The sequence below is a fragment of the Anomaloglossus baeobatrachus genome, chromosome 1, assembly GCF_048569485.1.
Source record: "Anomaloglossus baeobatrachus isolate aAnoBae1 chromosome 1, aAnoBae1.hap1, whole genome shotgun sequence".
In the NCBI taxonomy this organism is placed as follows: Eukaryota; Metazoa; Chordata; class Amphibia; order Anura; family Aromobatidae; genus Anomaloglossus; species Anomaloglossus baeobatrachus.
The window spans coordinates 607,220,297-607,239,711 of record NC_134353.1 but is presented as its reverse complement, the minus strand read 5'-3'; the positions used below and the strand labels follow the sequence as shown (position 1 = coordinate 607,239,711).

General features: G+C 42.6%; 1 protein-coding gene across 1 annotated transcript in view; it reads left to right on the top strand.

Moving 5' to 3' along the window:
• The window catches only part of SLC28A3 (solute carrier family 28 member 3), a 192,286-nt gene that overhangs the window by 102,602 nt on the left and 70,269 nt on the right, over nt 1–19,415 (top strand). The window contains exons 2-3 of the mRNA XM_075340401.1: nt 6,283–6,348; nt 7,175–7,230. Coding sequence (XP_075196516.1) covers nt 6,283–6,348; nt 7,175–7,230 — 122 coding nt within the window. The remainder of the gene's footprint in view (nt 1–6,282; nt 6,349–7,174; nt 7,231–19,415) is intronic.

Below are 19,415 nucleotides of genomic sequence, written 5' to 3'. Positions count from 1 at the left end.
GAGGTGGGAGGGATGTTTACGTCCCGCTCATCTCCGCCCCTCCGCTTCTATTGGCCGCCTGCCATGTGACGTCCTTAGGAAGGAAATAAGGAATAACGTTTGGAACACCATTCTAAGTCCGAACTGGGTGCAAAAACCTAAAAAAACATCACTATGGGGAGATAAGGTATGCACACCAGTGACTATGTAAGGGGAATACATGAAATAGCAGAAACTGCTGTGTGAATACTGACTTGAAAAATCCAATAGCTATATGTAAGAGTGAAAATGTGAAAAATGGAATCTGCATTACTGCCATGAACATATGAATCAAGAGAAATTTAGCTACTGAATTGATCAATGCAATAGAGCCCCAACACTACGCCAAAGTATTTCTCTACGTTGGGGTCCCTAGCTTGTGTGTGTCCTCTCATGCAGTTAAAAAACTTACCGTGTATGGGAAGCTGAGACCCAGGCTATTTATGCGTATGATATGGATTGGCAATAGCTGTGGTTGGGGAGGGTTCACAAACGAAAAACTACTACAGTTTTTTAACTGCATCAGAGGATACACACAAGCTAGGGACCCCAACGTAGAGAAATACTTTGGCGTAGTGTTGGGGCTCTATTGCATTGATCAATTCAGTAGCTAAATTTCTCTTGATTCATTCAGTAATGCAGATTCCATTTTTCACATTTTCACTGTTACATATAGCTATTGGATTTTTCAAGTCAGTATTCACACAGCAGTTTCTGCTATTTCATGTATTCCCCTTACATAGTCACTGGTGTGCATACCTTATCTCCCCATAGTCCTTAGGAAGGAGACGGTTCACCACCCAGAGTGACGTCGCAGGGCATGCGAGTGCATGTGACGCTGCCGTAGCGATAATGTTCACAAGATATCACTGTTGCGACGGGGGCGGGGACTATCGCGCTCGACATCGTAAGCATCGGCTTGTGATGTCGTAGTGTGCAAAGTAACCCTTAGGATAGTTCATCAATATCTCATCGACCCATCAACCGTGGTCCGACATCCAGCTCCCCTGATGATCAGCTGTTCTCAATGGCGGCGGTAGCAGGCAGCTGGAAATGCTCAGTTCTGGAGCAGCTCCATCTTCTGATAGTGGCTGGGTACTGTACATCTGCCTTCCATTCAAATCAATAGAGGCAGATATGCAGTACCTGGCGCCTTTGAGAAGAGGGGCCAGCTCCGAAACTGAGCAATCCCGGCTGCCTGCTGCCGGTGGCGGCACCAAGATCAGCTGATTGACGAGGGCGCAGGGTGTTGGACCCCAGCCAATCAGATATTAATGATCAATCCTCAGGATAAACCTTCAATGTGAAAATAGTGAACAACCTCGTTAACACCTCATGTCATGTGTTATTCTAATAAATGTTTGTTAAACTGTGTATGTGCCTCTTTACCAAGCTGCTTACAATACCTGAAGGCACATCTTTGTCTTGCTCCAGACTGTGCCGCCTTGCATCCTATTTGTGCCTCAGACTAAAATTTGTACAGAACATAACAACAAGATTATTTTGTATTTGTTCCAATGCTTTTTTGTAGAAATTCTTAGTTATACTTTGATCATCAATCCTTGAAAAAAAAACCCCACTGGAATGGTGCTTTAAATGTGTAAAATTATCCAATATCACATGTCTGTAAGTGGCAAAAGTATTTAAACCTTTAAGATTATCAGATAGTTTGAAGGTGAGATTAAAGTCTGATGTTTTCAATTGATAGGATGAGACGTATGGGGTTAGCGGTTTCTTTTAAAAAAAACACGAATTTATCAAAGTCTGATCTTCACAGCATATGGTTGTGGAAGTGTAGAATGGCACAAACAAAAAAGCTTTATGAGGACCTGAAAAAGTTATTGATGCTCATCAGGCTGGAAAAGGTTAAGCAACCATCTCTAAAAGTTTTGACTCCATCAGTCCACTGTCACATAGATTGTGTATAGATAGAGAAAATACAAAACCATTATAACCTCCCCCCCAAAAAAAAAATCACTCAAGGAGTATAAGCCTATGTTCACACAGAACGTTTTTGCAGAGGTTTTTTTACTGACTAAAACCTGACCTTGTGGCATATGTATATATATATCTATATATACATATACAGTGCATATATATATATATATATATATATATACTAGAAGGTGGCCCGATTCTAACGCATCGGGTATTCTAGAATTTATTGTGTAGTTAATGTATGATTTTTGTTATATATATAGATGTTGTTGTGTGTAGTTGCCAAGTGTTTGTGTAGGGCGCTGTAAATGTTCTGGGTGTTGTCTGGGTGTGGGGGTGTGTGAGAGCGGTGTTGTTTGTGTGTTGCGTTGTGTGTGTTGCGTTGTTTGTGGAGCGCTGTGTGTCTGCAGCATTGTGTGTGTGTGGTGCTTTGTGTGTTACGCGGTGTGTGTGGGTGTGGGTGTGGGGTGCGTGTGTGTGTTTTGGGGGGAGGTATGTTTTGTGCAGTGTGTGTGTGTTGCGCGGTGTGTGAGTATATTTGTGTATGCCGCGGTGTTTGTGTGTTGTGTGTTGTGTATGTGCGGCATTGTCCGTGTGTGTGGGTGTCTGTGTAGGGCGGTGTTTGTGGTTCCCAGTGTGTGTGTAGTGTGTTGTGCGGTGCGCGTGTGGCGGTGTGTGTGTGTTTTGGGGGGAGGTGTGCACCCCCATCGTGCTCCATCCCCCATGCTGCGCACCCCCATCGTGCTCCTTCCCCCATGCTGCGCACCCCCCATCGTGCACCATCCCCCATGCTGCGCACCCCCATCGTGCTCCATCCCCCATGCTACGCACCCCCCATCGTGCTCCATCCACCATGCTGTGCACCCCCCATCGTGCTCCATCCCCCATGCTGCGCACCCCCCATCGTGCTCCATCCCCCATGCTGCGCACCCCCCATCATGCTCCATCCCCCATGCTGCACATCCCCCATTGTGCCCCATCCCCCATGCTGCGCACCCCCCATTGTGCTCCATCCCCCATGCTGCGCACCCCTCAGAGAGGAGTATAATAGGAGGACTATAATAGGAGGAGTAGTCCTGAGGAAAGAGAAGTATAATGGGAGGAGTGGTCCTGGGGAAAGAGGAGTATAATGGGAGAAGTCCTGGGGAAAGAGGAGTATAATGGGAGGAGTAGTCCTGGGGAAAGAGGAGTATAATGGGAGAAGTTTTCCTGGGGAAACAGGAGTATAATGGGAGTAGTAGTCCTGGGGAAAGAGGAGTATAATGGGAGTAGTCCTGGGGAAAGAGGAGTATAATGGGAGTAGTAGTCCTGGTGAAAGAGGAGTATAATGGGAGTAGTAGTCCTGGGGAAAGAGGAGTATAACGGGAGGAGTAGTCCTGGGGAAAGAGGAGTATAATGGGAGGAGTAGTCCTGGGGAAAAAGGAGTATAATGGGAGGAGTAGTCCTGGGGAAAGAGGAGTATAATGGGAGAAGTAGTCCTGGGGAAAGAGGAGTATAATGGGAGGAGTAGTCCTGGGGAAAGAGGAGTATAATGGGAGAAGTAGTCCTGGGGAAAGAGGAGTATAATGGGAGGAGTAGTCCTGGGGAAAGAGGAGTATAATGGGAGGAGTAGTCCTGGGTAAAGAGGAGTATAATGAGAGGAGTAGTCCTGGGGAAAGAGGAGTATAATGGGAGGAGTAGTCCTGGGGAAAGAGGAGTATAATGGCAGTAGTAGTCCTGGGGAAAGAGGAGTATAATGGGGGGAGTAGTCCTGGGGAAAAAGGAGTATAATGGGAGGAGTAGTCCTGGGGAAAGAGGAGTATAATGGGAGGAGTAGTCCTGGGGAAAGAGGAGTATAATGGGAGGAGTAGTCCTGGGGAAAGAGGAGTATAATGGGGGAGTAGTCCTGGGGAAAGAGGAGTATAATGGGAGGAGTAGTCCTGGGAAAAGAGGAGTATAATAGGAGTAGTAGTCCTGGGGAAAGAGGAGTATAATGGGAGTAGTAGTCCTGGGGAAAGAGGAGTATAATGGGAGGAGTAGTCCTGGGGAAAGAGGAGTATAATGGGAGGAGTAGGCCTGGGGGGAGGTGTATAGGTGCCCAACGTGTGCCGGGGCGGGACCGAGCGGGCTAACGTGTGCCAGGGCTAGGCCGAGTGGGCCAACGTGTGCCGGAGCGGGGCCGAGTGGGCCGCCGGGGGCGGGGACCAGCGAGCCACCGGGGGCAGGGCCGAGCAGGCCAACGTCTGCTGGGGTGGGACCGAGCGGGCCAACTTGTGCCGGGGGCGGGGCCAAGCAGGCCGCTGGGGGCGGGGCCGAGCATGCCAACGTGTGCCGGGGCGGGGCCGAGCGGGCGAGGTGTCAGCGTATGCCGGCTCCCTGCACATGTGTTCCGGGAGACGGTGTAGGCTGGTAACCATGATACACATCGGGTAACTAAGGGAAGTTACGATCCCATCATCGCAAGGTTATGTCTGGGCTGGGTTGCCGGTGTGGACTCCTGGGAGTGCAGCAGTCACCTGGGAGTCGGGGCTTCGTTTGAATTTGGGGGAAGCAGCGTGGCCGAGCGGGAGATGCGTGCGGAGGGCCGGGGCGAGCGGCCAATCCGTGCGAGGGGCGGAGCCTGGGCGAGCAGCCAATCCGTGCGGGGGGCGGAGCCGAGGAGAGTGGCCAATGCGACGGTTGTCACTGCAACAACATAATTTTGGAGCAAGACAGACAGACAGACTAAGGCAATTATATATATATATATATATATATATATATATATATCTAATATATAAAGCTCAGTGTATGTGTGTATGTGTGTATATGTGTGTGTGTATGTCCGCTAAAGGAATCCGCACCGTCGCATGTACAATCACGAAATTTTGCACAGACGCCTTATGTGACCCAGGGAGCGTCGTAGACTATGTTTGGGAGGGAACATTTAACCCCGTGCTTTCCAGTTACGTTACAAAATCCTACAGCCATTAAACTGAATGGAGCTGGGAGCTATAGTAGGCTATAAATAGCAACTGTCAGTGGTTGCTATAGGAACAAAATAAACTGTTAGAATAAGATAGGATAGACGGATAGAGAGAGACAGAAAAGGACAGACAGACAGAGAAACAGACTGGGCAAAGAGACAGCTGGAGAAAGAGACAGCCAGAGAAAGAGACAGCCGGGCAAAGAGACAGCCGGGCAAAGAGACAGCCCGGGAAAGAGACAGACCGGCAAAGAGACAGCCCGGCAAAAAGACAGCCCGGGAAAGAGACAGACCAGGAAAAGAGACAGACCAGGAAAAGAGACAGCCCGGGAAAGAGACAGCCTGGGAAGAGACAGCCTGGGAAAGAGACAGCCGGGCAAAAAGACAGAGAGAGAGAGAGAGAGAGAGACAGATACAGACATTGAAACAGACTGATGGAAATACAGAGAGATAGAAACAGACAGACAACGAATGAGACAGACAGACAACGACTGGGAGAGAGACAGAGAGACAGTTACTATCCCGGGCAACGCCGGGTACTACGGCTAGTATATATATATATATATATATATATATATATACGTCCTAGGTTGTGAAGGGATTAAAGACAACCTTATTTCTCAGCTGGCATGCCTATATCTGACTGACTGCTCTCTCCCTGTACACACCGGCACTTATCAGCCCAGGGGAGCAAACGGGAAAAAGTCCCTAGGGAACTGTCAGTGCAACTAGACTGCCATACAGCGTGGTCTCTCGTGTCTCTTAAAATATGTTTTTCTTTTAAACACTGCAGCATATCAGAGTCAGACATACCTGGGTGAAATCATTAGCCAGTGCTTGATAAATACTGCCCTTAAACCCGTAGGTCAGACAGCATATATCAGCTGTCAAGTTGCACATTTTTGTACACAGTTGTACAGAATTTTTTACTTTAGTGTTTTTATGTCATCCCTGCCACATTTCTAAAATGTGCAAGGGCTTAACAAAAGGGACATCAACAATTGTGTATAATAATATTCACTATAATATACACCAAAAAGTAGCATAAAGTATCGCAAAAAAATCTACTACAGATCTACTCATGAATTTTTTATTCTGGCACACAGCAGCCCTGAATTTTACATCTGAACTCAAAAAGTCTTATCTTCAAGACTAGTGAAGTAATAGCTCATCATGATGAATCGGTCCCTATGTGTTTACAATTGTATTGTAAAACATACATTATACTCCATTAGGAAAATCCTCTAATGAGCAACCTAGCTGAGAAGGTTTTGAGCACTAGTGGCCTGAACGAAAAAAAAAAAACATTTTTAACTATTAATGTTTTATTAGGTATTGATTATTTTCAAAATTTATGTACCGTATATGATTATATTTTACAGAATGATGAATCTGCTTCTAAAGATGAACCGAAACATATTAACGGAGACTCTGTCATTATTAGCCAGGTAAGAGAACGGTTAACAAACATTTTCTTATCATTCATTTCATTTCCAGTTTTTTATTTTATTTTTAAATATTTATGGATAAATTATAATAGCCAAATAAAAATGTATCATTACTCATTAGCGAGATGAGCAGATCACTTTGTGCAACCCTAGAGATGAGTGAACCTGAGGTTCGATTTTTGAACCGAACACCAACTTAAAAAATCAAGGTTTGGAGTTTGGGTGCTTTATGTGCAAACGTCACTCGTGCGAGCAATGCTGTGCTCAAGTACGGTCGGCGCTCAGCCCTGTGCGAGCCGCTTGCAGTGTTTGAATTGCTCGCATGGGGGGTTACAGCCCGATTACACGTAGTGTGCAGCCCAAAAAATTGTTTGAAAAAGCTCACTCACACTGCCTTGGAAGTGATATGCTTATGGCTGGCTGTTTGTGGGCGGAGACTGAAACTGCCAATCAGTTACTTCCTCCGGGGTTCAGGTAAAGCTCAAGCCAGTGGAGGCTCGGCTCCTTGGCTGCTGGCGAATCAAACCTCCACGGAACCGCTCATCTCTACCCTAGAGTACAATCCTGGTCAGTGCTCTCTGGCCGTGGACAAGATATGGACAACCTCCTTACTCATGACATCACATGTGCCACATAGCACACAGATGACATCAGGCCAGGCTGGCAAAATATACACTGTACCAGGAACCCACAAATCCAGGAAATTCATGCAGCTCCTGTCCACGGACAGAAAGCACTGACAGACTGTGGATCCTTTCATCCCTACTCATTATATTACATATTACAATAATACATCTATTTCTTATTTCTCCCACTCTAATTTCAGCTTGAAGATGATCCTTCAAATGCTAAACATAATAAAGAAGCCTCAAATCATAAAAGGTATTTTATATATTTTGCTTTGCAACATTTTTATAGGAAAATATTGGAAAAACTGTGATAATTAATGTAAGTGCCTGCACACGTGATGTGAACATACAAGAATTTACTAGCTATAGATCAAACAGGGAAATCTTTTCAGTTCAGGCAAGATACAGTTCACCCATAATATGGTAATCATAGATGGACACTCCACAAACATTACACATGATCTACTGATGGCTACATCACTAAACATAACTATAAAATCCACCAAGGTAATGTACGGTAACTGTATCACCTTTACAGCATCTTTGACTATTGGCAAGTAAAGGCACCATAATACGGAGAACATCATCAGTACCTGCACTGAAAGCAGAAAGGAAAAAAATATACATCAGGTGAAATAATTATTAAATACGTCACCAATTTTCAAAGTAAATATATTTCTAAAGGTGCTATTGACATGAATTACTCACCAGATATCAGTAACAACCCATCCAATCCACACAGGCAAACAAATCAAATTTAGTGATGTGTAATAATGAGAAATGATAGAGGGGAAAAGTCTTTTATTTAATACTTTGTAAAAAAAAAAGCCTTTGTTGATGATGACAGCTTCAACACACCTCCTATATGGAGAAATTAGTCTCATGCATTGCTCAGAAGTAATTTTGGTCCATTCTTTCGCACTTATAGTCTTCAAATCCTGAACGTTCCATGGGCTCCATCTATGAACTCTCTGAGACTTAGTTCCTTCCATCCATTTTTTATTGGATTCAGGTCAGGTGATTGGCTGGGCCTCTCTAGTAGCTTTATTTTTTTCGGAAAACATTTGTTTCCCTGGTTGTGTGTTTCGTATCATTGTCTTGCTGAAATGTTTTGTCAAGAATGTCTCAGTGTAGTTCTCCATTCATCCTTCCATGAATTATATGAAGTTTGCCAGAGACATAGGCAGACAGACAGCCCAAAGGCACCTAAAGAGTTCAATTTAGGTTATCATATGACCAGACTTTATTCTTCCAGTATTTCATAGATTTATTTAAATGTTGTTGAGCAAACTATAAACGCACTTGAACATGCTTTTTGTTCAACAATGGAGTCTTGCGTGGTGAGCGTGCATACAGGCCATGGAGATTGAGAGCACTACTTATTATTTTCTTATAAACAATTATCTCTGCTGATTTCACATCTGTCTGTAGCTCTCCACAGGTGGTCCTTGACCTTGAACAACCCTTCTCATAATTCTTTTCACTTCTCTGTCTGAAATCTTGCAGGGTGCACCTGATTTATGATGAAATTATGTTATTTTTACTGGACCCCAACAGTGGTCACTGGAGCCTTTGGTAGTTTAGAAAATTTTTTGCAACAAATGCCATCAGTATGTTTTGCATCCATAAGGTTGAAAAGGTCTTGGGACAGCTCACTGGTTTCACTCATCATGAAATGTTTCTTGTGTGGCACCTTCTTAGGCTGCTTTCACACATCAGTTTTTTGTCATCAGGCACAATCCATCAAAAAACATATAAAACGGATCCGGCGCCGGATCCGTTTTATTCCCTATAGACTTGTATTAGCACCAGATTGTGCCGGATGGCCTTGTGTTGCATGCAGCGTCCGCTGGATTCGGTGAAAAATCGTTGTCTGGCTGCAGAAAGGATGCAGCATGCATCTTTTTTTTGCTGCAGCGACAAAAAACAGACCACGCCGAATCCGACGCCATACGTCATGTTGTATAATGGAAGCTTATGGGCGCCGGATTCGGCGTCATCCGTCATATGCCGAAAACCAACGATGGATCCGTTTTTTGTTTCTGGGCATGCCCAGACATTGTGTAAATAGTCTCTCTCTTTTTCTCTGTCGATTTGTCAATCGGTCCGTCGGTCTTTCTCTGTCGGTCGGTCTCTCCCTCCCTCCTTTATACTCACCGATCACGGGTGCGGCGCTGCTCAACTGTCACACTGACCTGGTGGCTTCTCCTGCTTTTGAAAATGCCGGCCGCTCATTATTCCATCTAGTATTCACTGCTTCCCTCGTCCACCGGCGCCTATGATTGGTTGCAGTCAGACGAGCCCCCACGTTGAGTGACAGCTGTCTCACTGCAACCAATCACAGCCGCCGGTGGGCGGGTCTATATAGTGCAGTAAAATAAATAAATAATTAAATAAAAACGACGTGCGCTATGCCGTTCCTTTTGTATTTGTCCTGATGAAGAAGACGGAGATGTCTTTGAAACGCGTTGACCTGTGAAAATAAAGAAAAAGGAATTCACTATATGCCCTGGATTTGTGGTTTTTAGCGCAGCATTTAACCCGGTTCTCTAAACCAGTTTTATAAGATGGTGAAGGAGGAGAGGGAGACAGTACAGAGAGTGAAAAGCAGTGAGAGGGCACAACATGGGGGCAGCATATAGCATAACGGCACAGTATAGGAGACAGTATATAGTGTGAGGGATCAGAATGGGGACCAGTATATAGTGTAACAGTACAGTATGGGGGCAGTATACAGTATGAATACACAGTATTGGAGCAATATATAGTGAGAGGGCACAGTATGGGGAGCAGTATATAGAGTGAGAGCACTATATAGCGTGAGAGAATATTATGAAAGGACAGTATACAGAGTGATGGATCGTGTAAGGGCATGGCTTGCAGGAGTATACAGAGTGAGGGATAATGTAAGAGCTTAGTATAGGGGCAGTATATAGAGTGAAGTATAGAGTGAGTGCATGGCATGGTGGGCAGTATATAGTGTAACAATACAGTGTGAACGTACAGTATGTGGGGGCAGTATATAGCGTGAAGGCACAAAATGGGTGAAGTGTATAGAGTGAGCGATAGTTTGAGGGCACATTGAGATAGAAGTAGTATAGTGTGAGGCTACAGTAGAGAGATGCAGTACACAGAATGAAGGATAGTATAGTGTGAGGGTAGGGCACATCATAGGAAGGGCAGCAGTGAGGTGACTGTGTACAAAGAGGGTACATTGGGAGGGGTAGTAGGGGGGTGAGAGCATGAACAAGGGGCGCAGAATAGAGAAAAAGAATAGTATTTTGAGGAGGCACAATATGTAGAGAAGACAGCGTGGAGGGGGAGTGCTAAGAAGAGGCACAGTATGGAGAGGAGGCAGTATGAGTGAGGAGACAGTGTAACGAGGGGGCACTGTATGGGGAAAGGGCAATGAGTCTTTTACAAAGCTCTTGAGGAGTTTTGGCCCCCTCATCTTTGCAGAATTGTTGTCATTCAGCCACATTGGAGGGTTTCCAAGCATGAACCACCTTTTTATGGTCATGCCACAGCATCTCAACCAGATTAAGGTCAGGACTTTGACTAGGCCACTCTAAAGTCTTAATTTGTTTTTTCTTAAGCCATTCAGAGGTAGACTTGCTGGTGTTTTTTTGATCATTGTCCTGTTGCATAACCCAAGTGTGCTTCATCTTGAGGTCGTGAACAGATGGCTGGACATTCTTCTTCAGAATTTTTTGGTAGATAGCAGAGTTCATGATTACATTTACCACAGCAAGTCTTGCAGATGCAGCAAAACAGCCCCAGACCATGACACTACCACCATCATATTTTTCTGTTGGTATGATGCTCCTTTTCTGAAATGCTTTGTTACGTTTATGCCAGATGTAATAGGACATACACGTTCCAAAATGTTCAACTTTTGTCTCATCAGTCGACAGAGTATGAATACTGACCTTAACTGAGACAAGTGAGGCCTGCAGTTCTTTGGATGTTGTTATTGGGTTTTGGTGAATAATCGCTCTCACTTGGTTTGCTGGAGTCCCAAAGCTTTAGAAATGGCTTTACAACATTTTTCAGACTGATAGATCTCAATTACATTGTTTCTCATTTGTTTCTGAATTTCTTTGGATGGCGGCATGATATCTAGCTTTTGAGGATCTTTTGGTCTACTTCACTTTGTCAGGCAGATCCTATCTAAGTGATTTCTTGATTGAAAACAAGTGTGGTAGTAATCAGGCCTGGGTGTGGCTAAGGAAATTCAACTCAGCTTCCCAAAGATGTGATAAAGACCCAGTTAACTTAAGTTTTAAGAGGGGGGGGGTCAATCACATTTTCACACAGTACCCTGTAGGTTTGGTATTCTTTTCCCCTTAATAATAAAGACCTTCATTTATAAACTGCATTTTGTGTTTACTTGTGTTATCTTTGTCTAATATTTAAAAATGTTTGGTGATATGAAACATTTAAGTATGACAAACACACAGTATATAAGATTAAGAAATCAGGAAGGGGACAGTCACTTTTTCCCACCACTATATAAATTACCTGGATCTAAGGGTGTATGTATAATGGTCAATCACGACTTTTTAACAATCACCAATTGGGTATATGAAGCCAATCGGCAGTCATTTATTAGCTGTTTAAAGAGGTCAACTACACTTTGGCAAACTGCACATTGCCCTAAATACTGTATATACTGTGTACATAGCATGTGTTTAGCACAGTTTACACAGTGATCATACAGGCAGATGCGTAATAAACTGTCTCTGCCTTATCTGTGGGGAGTCTGTTTCTGTCTGACATGTGATTCCCTGTTTCTTCTATGTAGAACGTCTCTGAAGAGGGAAATACAGAACCAGTGGATGAGTGATTTCGAAGTAGTTAAATAATAACTAAACTTTTGTGAGATTTTTTCAATATGTTTTAGGCTCTCTAGTTTTGAACAAATTGGTGAAGGTCTAAGTCCCTAAACCCCCACCATTTGCTCAAAAGACCTCTTTGAAGTGAGCAGCTCAGGAAATAGGAGAAAACCAAACATGGAGAATGGATGTTATAAAAAGTCATAAGCGCCTGTCTCCAGCTACATACTTTTAAGAGATTTTTTGAGCAATCAGTAGAGCATCTCAAGCCACAGAACCCACCAATCTGTTCAGAATTAAAGGGCCTAAAACAAAATATTTCACAAAACTTAAGTTACTCCTTAAATGTTTTATAGTGCTACTGTCTGTATTCATGTACTGATGATGTTCTTGTGCTCTAGTCATGTATTGATGATGGTTTTGGTGCTGTATTCATGTACTAACAATGGTTCTGGTCATGTGCAGTGCTCAGCATAAATCAGTACATGCACTTTAAAAAGTCTGCCAAGGACATAAAGTGTAGCTCCCCAACTTTAGTAGCATTCATGCAGCCCCACATAAGGGTAATGCCAACATCATATTTTACTGTAGGCACCATGTATTTTTCAAAATGTATTATTGTAACTGCATGGTGTCTACAGTGAAACATGGTGGTGGCACTGTCCTTATGCTGCATGAGTACTCCTGGTGTTGGGGAGCTGCATCTCATTTATGGTGTCATTAATTCACAGCTGTACTGCTCTATATTGAAAGAGAAGATGCTACCATCACTTCATACCCCTTGGTAGATGTGCTCTTTTCCAAAATGACAATGATCCAAAACACACATCTGATGCATTTCTGAAGAACAGTGATTCAGTGACCAAATATTGTATGTCTCCTCATCTGAATCCAATCAAATCACCTATAGGGAATTTTCAAGAGAGAAGTGGAGCATCACTGTCCATGCAGCATCTAGCCTGCACAAGGGGTCATTCTTAAAGAATGGGAAAAGATGTATGTTGCAATATGTCACCAATTTGTTCATTGCATGCTTAGATGACTTGGTGCTCCCCTTAAAGTAATGGAGGTCATACAAAATACTATATGTAGTAGTTTTTGTTGTGGGATATATTTATTTTTCAATCATCCACTTTCAGTAAAGAGTTTGTAATTAAATTTAAATTATGTTATAGGTTGAGAAAATGTCCTATAAAACTCTGTATTCTCAAAATTTTTACCAATATTGATTAAAATCTTACTTAAAAAGGGGTGTATGTATTTATGCTAAGCACTGTATTTATGCACTGATGATGGCATTTGTGTACCGATAGTGGTTCTGGCGATGTATTCATGTACTGATGGTGGATCTGGTAATGCATTGATGTAGTGATGGTGGTCCAGGTGATTTATTAATCTACTCATATATAAATTATTATTATTTATTATTATTATAGCGCCATTTATTCCATGGCGCTTTACAAGTGAAAAGGGGATACATAAAAAACAAGTACAACAATCGCGAACATTTCAAAAACAGACTGGTACAGGAGGAGAGAGGACCCTGACCACGAGGGCTCACAGTCTACAAATAATAGTTCTACTGATGTATTCATATACTGTTGGTTGTTGTAGTGATGTAGTTATGTACGTATGGTTGTTCTGGTCCTGTGGTAATGTACATGAGTTGATTATTTTCCTCTGCCTAATGCTTCCTTCTTATTGACCTAAGGTGTTATGAGGGAAAACAGAAAAGAATTTCAGACCTGACTTTCTTTCTGTGAGACATGTAATGATACAAAGTCCTGCTTTCCTCACAGCAAGTATTTACTGCCATTACAAGTGTGATAAAGAAGTAGAGCAGACCTATGTGTCTTTTACACACACACACACCTCGGTAGCTCTCCTCTAATGGTACTATCAGTATGGTAGGAGGTTGAGTAGAGCAGAGCTAACAACACTGTGAGAGAAGTGTTGTAAGAGGTGTTTGTAATGACACACAGGTTTACGCTACTTTCCTCCCTTGCTTGTAATCACAGTAGATGCTGGCAACAAGATTTGTGAGAAGAGCAGAGCAATGTGTCACTAGATGTATCACTCAGACGAATTCCTTTGGAAAAAAAAAAGAGGAACTGACCCAGAGAAGAGTCTCTGCAAACACCCCTTTGGTTGAAGAGAAAATTATAATCTAAACTTTACAAGCTAATATCTCTAAAACCAAGATGAGAAATAAAAAAGTAAAAAAAAAATAATAATAAATACATTTAATTCATCTCTGCTTCCACTATTCCATGATGTGGCCAGTTTAACATGCTAAACGGCTGAAAGGTCGTCTTTAACTCTCTATGAGCTTTTTCTTACTTTCGGACTCTTATCTCTCTTTGTTTTGCTCCCCTCAGCTGATTTATGGTCATATCAAAGTTCAACTTAACTTTCATGTGGTTTGAGCTCAGAAAAACACAAAAAGATAAAACATTTACAAACGTCTGCAGCTAGCAATAGACAGTACAACACATAGGCGATAGCAGGCAAAATGTTTAATAAAACCCAAATGCAAAAAATTATTTTTAGCCCAAATGACATACTGTACATTTAAGGGAAACTTGTCACATCCAGAAATGCCATTTATCTTCAGATATAGGGCAGGTATAGTGGATATATAAAGTCTCCACACCTTGGTAAAATACCAGATTGTGTCATGTAAAGAAATAACACACTTTTTCCACCTTTAAAAGGAAGATGTCAGCAGGTTTTCGCTATCTCATCTGAGAGCAGCATAACGTAGGCAAAGCAATCCTGAATCCAATGATGTATCACTTAGATTACATCGTGCAACCGTTCTAACATAATCACAATATTTAGAATTTACCATGTTATAGAGCTGAGAGAGCTGTGCTGCCCACAACAGGCTCTCAACAGAGATTGTACATTGACAATGAGGTGTCAATAACAGTAGGGGGCGTATCGGACTGCCATGTAGTCGCTGCTTTTAACAAACATAGCAAATAAACATAAGATTGCACCTTGACAAGACAGGCATCCTTGAATTCTATGTTTTAACCCTTGCAGCATGCTGTCTTCAGAATACATAGCAAAAATCTGCACAGATTGCCTTTAATTTCACTTTCTACATATGCACAGCTTATATATAAAGCTGTCAATTAGTTTCTGGATGAAAAGCAGACCAATTATTTATACACAAGTGGGAGCAAGCCCTTAAACTAATACTCTGTTGAAGTACCCTTGGAATTTATTATAGCATTTGGTGTTTTTAGGTAAGAGTCTATCTGCATGACACATCTAGAATTGGCTATCTTTGTCCACTCTTACTTACAGTAGCACTCTAAATCTGTTGATGCAAGGGCATCTACTGTATACCGTCCTCTTCAGGTCGACCCACAGATTTTCAATTGGCTTGCTAGGTCATTCCAAAACTTTGATCTTCTTCTAGTGAAGCCATTCTTTTGTTGATTTGGAGGTATGCTTAGGATCATTGTTGTACTGAAAGGTGAAAAATGTCTGCATCTTTAACTTTTTAGTAGAGGCCTGAAGGTTTTGTTGCTTAATTGACTGATATTTGGAACTGATCATAATTCCCTCCACTTTGATTAACTCCCTAATTGAAGCTGCTGAAAAATAGCCCAAAAGCATAATAGTGCCTCCACCATCTTTCACTTATGGTATGGTGTTCTTTTTTACTAAACTTACCTTTTGAAATTATGGCCAAAAAAGTTCAACCTTGGTCTCATCAGACTATAACATGTTTTTCCACTGGCTATTGTCAGACCTTATGTAGATTTTGGCACAACATAGCCAGGCTTGGATGTTTTTCTTTGTAAGAAAAGGTGTCTGTCTTGCCACCCTACCCCAAAGGCTAGACATATGAAGAATATTGGAGATTGTTGTCAAATACTGTACACAACCAGTGCTTGCCAGAAATTCCTGCAGCTTCTTCAATGTTGCTGTATGCTTTTGGCAGCCTTCTGGACCAATTTTCTGTTTATCTTCCCATCAATTTTTTATGTTGTCCAGTTCTATGTAATGCCACTGTTAGGCCAAAATATGCTATTTCTTAATAACCATCTTTACAGTGTTCCATGGTACATGTAATGCTTTGGGACTTTTTTGTATCTTTCTCTTGTCTGATAATTTGTAAAGGAGTTGTGCAGGCTAAAATGGGACGTCTGCAGTCACTCTACGTCAGAGGCTTTTAGTTAATAAGAGGCGCACATGTTTTAATGAATCAGGAGCTTGTGACAAGTGGAGTTCTCCTCTATGAACCTCACTACAAACCTTACATCAGCAAGTGACTTATAATCTGATGATCTATGGATGCACGTCTCAATTGCTCAATGGAGATGGGAGAAACTGTCAAGAAAACGTCAGAAGTCACAAAAGCTTTGTGCAACTCTGCATTGTGCAAAACTGTTGTAACTTTTCAAAGCTATTTATGCCAGAATCACTTTGATGAATCAGGGCCTATGGCTTTTAATGTCAAAATAAGAAAATGTCAGGAAAATCCTACTAGGACAGTTAACTTTATATGGAGTTAATCAGAATCACTGTAAATGATTGCAGTTTTACTAACTGCTATTTAACATGAGTTTAATTGGAAATTCTGAACACAACCACATCCCCAATTATATGAGAGAGTTCACACCTATGAAAGCACATCATTTTTGGTTTCGTTATTCTTTTTTTCCACCTCAAAATGATTTTAGTTTGTTTCTCAATAAATTTGGAAAGATTATGAGTGACATTATGGGGGTGGAAGTTCTGAAATTATTCTTCTTGACATTAATTTTTTAGATAATGAAAACCTCCCATTTTATTAGTGGTGTGTAGACTTTTTATGTCCACTGTAAAAACCATTAAAATTCCGTAAGGCTGTCTTACTGGAGCAGCTGCCACAGTGAGGAAATGATTTTATATCTTCCCTGCAGCTGCTCGATTACAGTCATCAGGGCGGTAAATGGAGTGGTTACAGTTACTGCACTCTACACAGTGAGCTTGCTGTAATCATTTCCTGACATATTGATTGACAGTTTGCTCTGCAGCAAGTGTGCAGTGTATGTGTGCAGTGCAAGTTCTCAATCTAGTGCATGGGGAGTGATTACAGTATACTCACTGTGTCTTAAGTATTGACTTTCCTTTACATGCACCACCTCGATGAATGGAAGTGAGTGGCTTCAGGGAGGATACAAGTATTTTCTCCATGTAGCCGCTCTTCCAGTAAGACAGACTAAGGCGGGCTTTGCACACTGCGACATCGCAGCCCGATGCTGCGATGCCGAGTGCGATAGTGCCCGCCCCCGTCGCAGCAGCGATATGTGGTGATAGCTGGCGTAGCGAAAATTATCGCTACGCCAGCTTCACACACACACTCACCTGCCGTGCGACGTCCCTGTGGCCGGCGGCCCGCCTCCTTGTTAAGGGGGCGGGTCGTGCGGCGTCACTGTGACGTCACACGGCAGGCGGCCAATCGGAGCGGAGGGGCGGAGATGAGCAGGATGTAAACATCCTGCCCATCTCTTTCCTTCCGCATATCCTACGGAAGCCGCAGTGACGCCGGTAGGAGATGTTCCTCGCTCCTGCGACTTCACACACAGCGATGTGCGCTGCCGCAGGAGCGAGGAACAACATCGGACCGTCGCGTCAGCGTAATCATGGATTACGCCGACGCTGCACCGATGATACGATAACGACGCTTTTGCGCTCGTTAATCGTATCATCTAGGCTTTACACACTGCGATGTCGCATGCGATGCCGGAAGTGCGTCATTTTCAATTTGACCCCACCGACATCGCACCTGCGATGTCGCAGTGTGCAAAGCCCGCCTAAGGCTATGTGCACACAGTGCGTTTTTCGCGGCATTTTTGCGCGTTTTTCGGGTGCGTTTTTCCCCAGCAAAGTCTATGAGTTTTCATTTTTGCTGTCCGCACACAACTTTTTTTTAAGCTGCGTTTTTTAGCTTAAAAAAAAAATGGACATGTCAATTCTTTCCTGCGTTTTTCTGCGTTTTCCCCCCATGCAATGCATTGGAAAAACGCAGAAAAACGCAGAGATCAAACACACAGCAAAATGCAGCCAAAAACGCATCAAATCGCGGTCAAAACATGCGTTTTTTGCCGCGTTTTTTGCCGCAGGTGCGTTTTTGTGCGTTTTTAGTGGCCAAAAACGCACAAAAACGCAGCGTCATAAAACGCAGCGTGTGCACATAGCCTAACATAATTTTAAACACCATTTACCTGCAGATAAGCTCTATATCTGGTAATAAATAGCCTTTCTTGATGTAACCGGTTCAGTTTCAGTAAAATAAAAATGAAACATGCAGCTAAAGTGTTCATTATTATGAATCATGATCACTATGCTCAAATTCTATTATTTGTAACAACTGTACACACTTTTGAAAGAGATACATGAAAGAAAGCAAATGAGCCAAAATAAATATTCACTCTGCTAATTTAAACAGTACAAACTGAACTACAAAGGAATGCGTCTGTGCCACAATACAAAGCTTTCATACAAACTCTGTGACTCCATTGGTCAGTGCACCATAAAAATAGAGTTAAAGAGAACATGACAGCTGATACTTGCTGCAAAATCCATGTCCGATCCATGGGAAGCATATAGCAATCACTGGCTGCAATGGTGAATTGTGATTTACATACTTGGGCCACATTCTGACGAGACACACATGTCTAGTTGGCATATAAACACATGTATGTAAATCACATAGGTGTGGTTTTGTGACCTCCCACTCTCACCACCAGCACTAGAGAATCCTGACAGCATGCAGTGCACGCAATGTGAGACTTCAGAAGTCTGCAGTCACACAGAGTAACTACAGACTTTCATCAGAAACGGCCGTGTGTTGGCTCCCTGGCCCACTATTATGATGACTGCATGTACTGTATATTCTGTGGATTTTAAATCAATAAAGTTCTCTTTTTATTACACAACGGAAGCTGGATCTTCTCACCTTCTTCTATATTCATCCATGTCTTAAGAGCTTATGAACCATGCATGCCGTCTGCTACCACTTATGGAGCTGGATTTCCTTTTTACATGGTGTATTTTTCATCTGTACAGTCATTTACATTGTTTTAAATATTTTAACACTAAAGATATGAGACAGCATGATCTCCTCCATTTGCATTCCAACAAGAATACGGACCCAAGCACACCTCCAAGACAATCACTACCTTGCTAAATAAACTAGGGGGAAAAATGCTGACCTCGCTAAGCATGTCTCCAGACCTAAACTATACTGAGTATCTGTGGGGCTTCCTCAAATAAGAAATACAAGGTCTCTGACATCCACCAGCTCCGTGATGTGGTCATGGTGGATTGTGAAAGAATGCCAGTGGCTGCTGTGAAGGTCTAGTGAACTCCATGACCAAGAGAGCTAAGGCAGTGCTTGAAATAATGGTGGTCACACAAAGTATTGACCCTTTTGGCACAATTTGGTCACTTATGGGGTGTACTCACTTTTATTGCCAGTGGTTTAGACATTAATGGCTGTGTGTTGAGTTATTTAGTGGGCACACCAAATTTACACCAAATTTACACAAGCTGTACACTGACTGCTTCACATTGTATCAAAGTGTCATATCTTCAATGT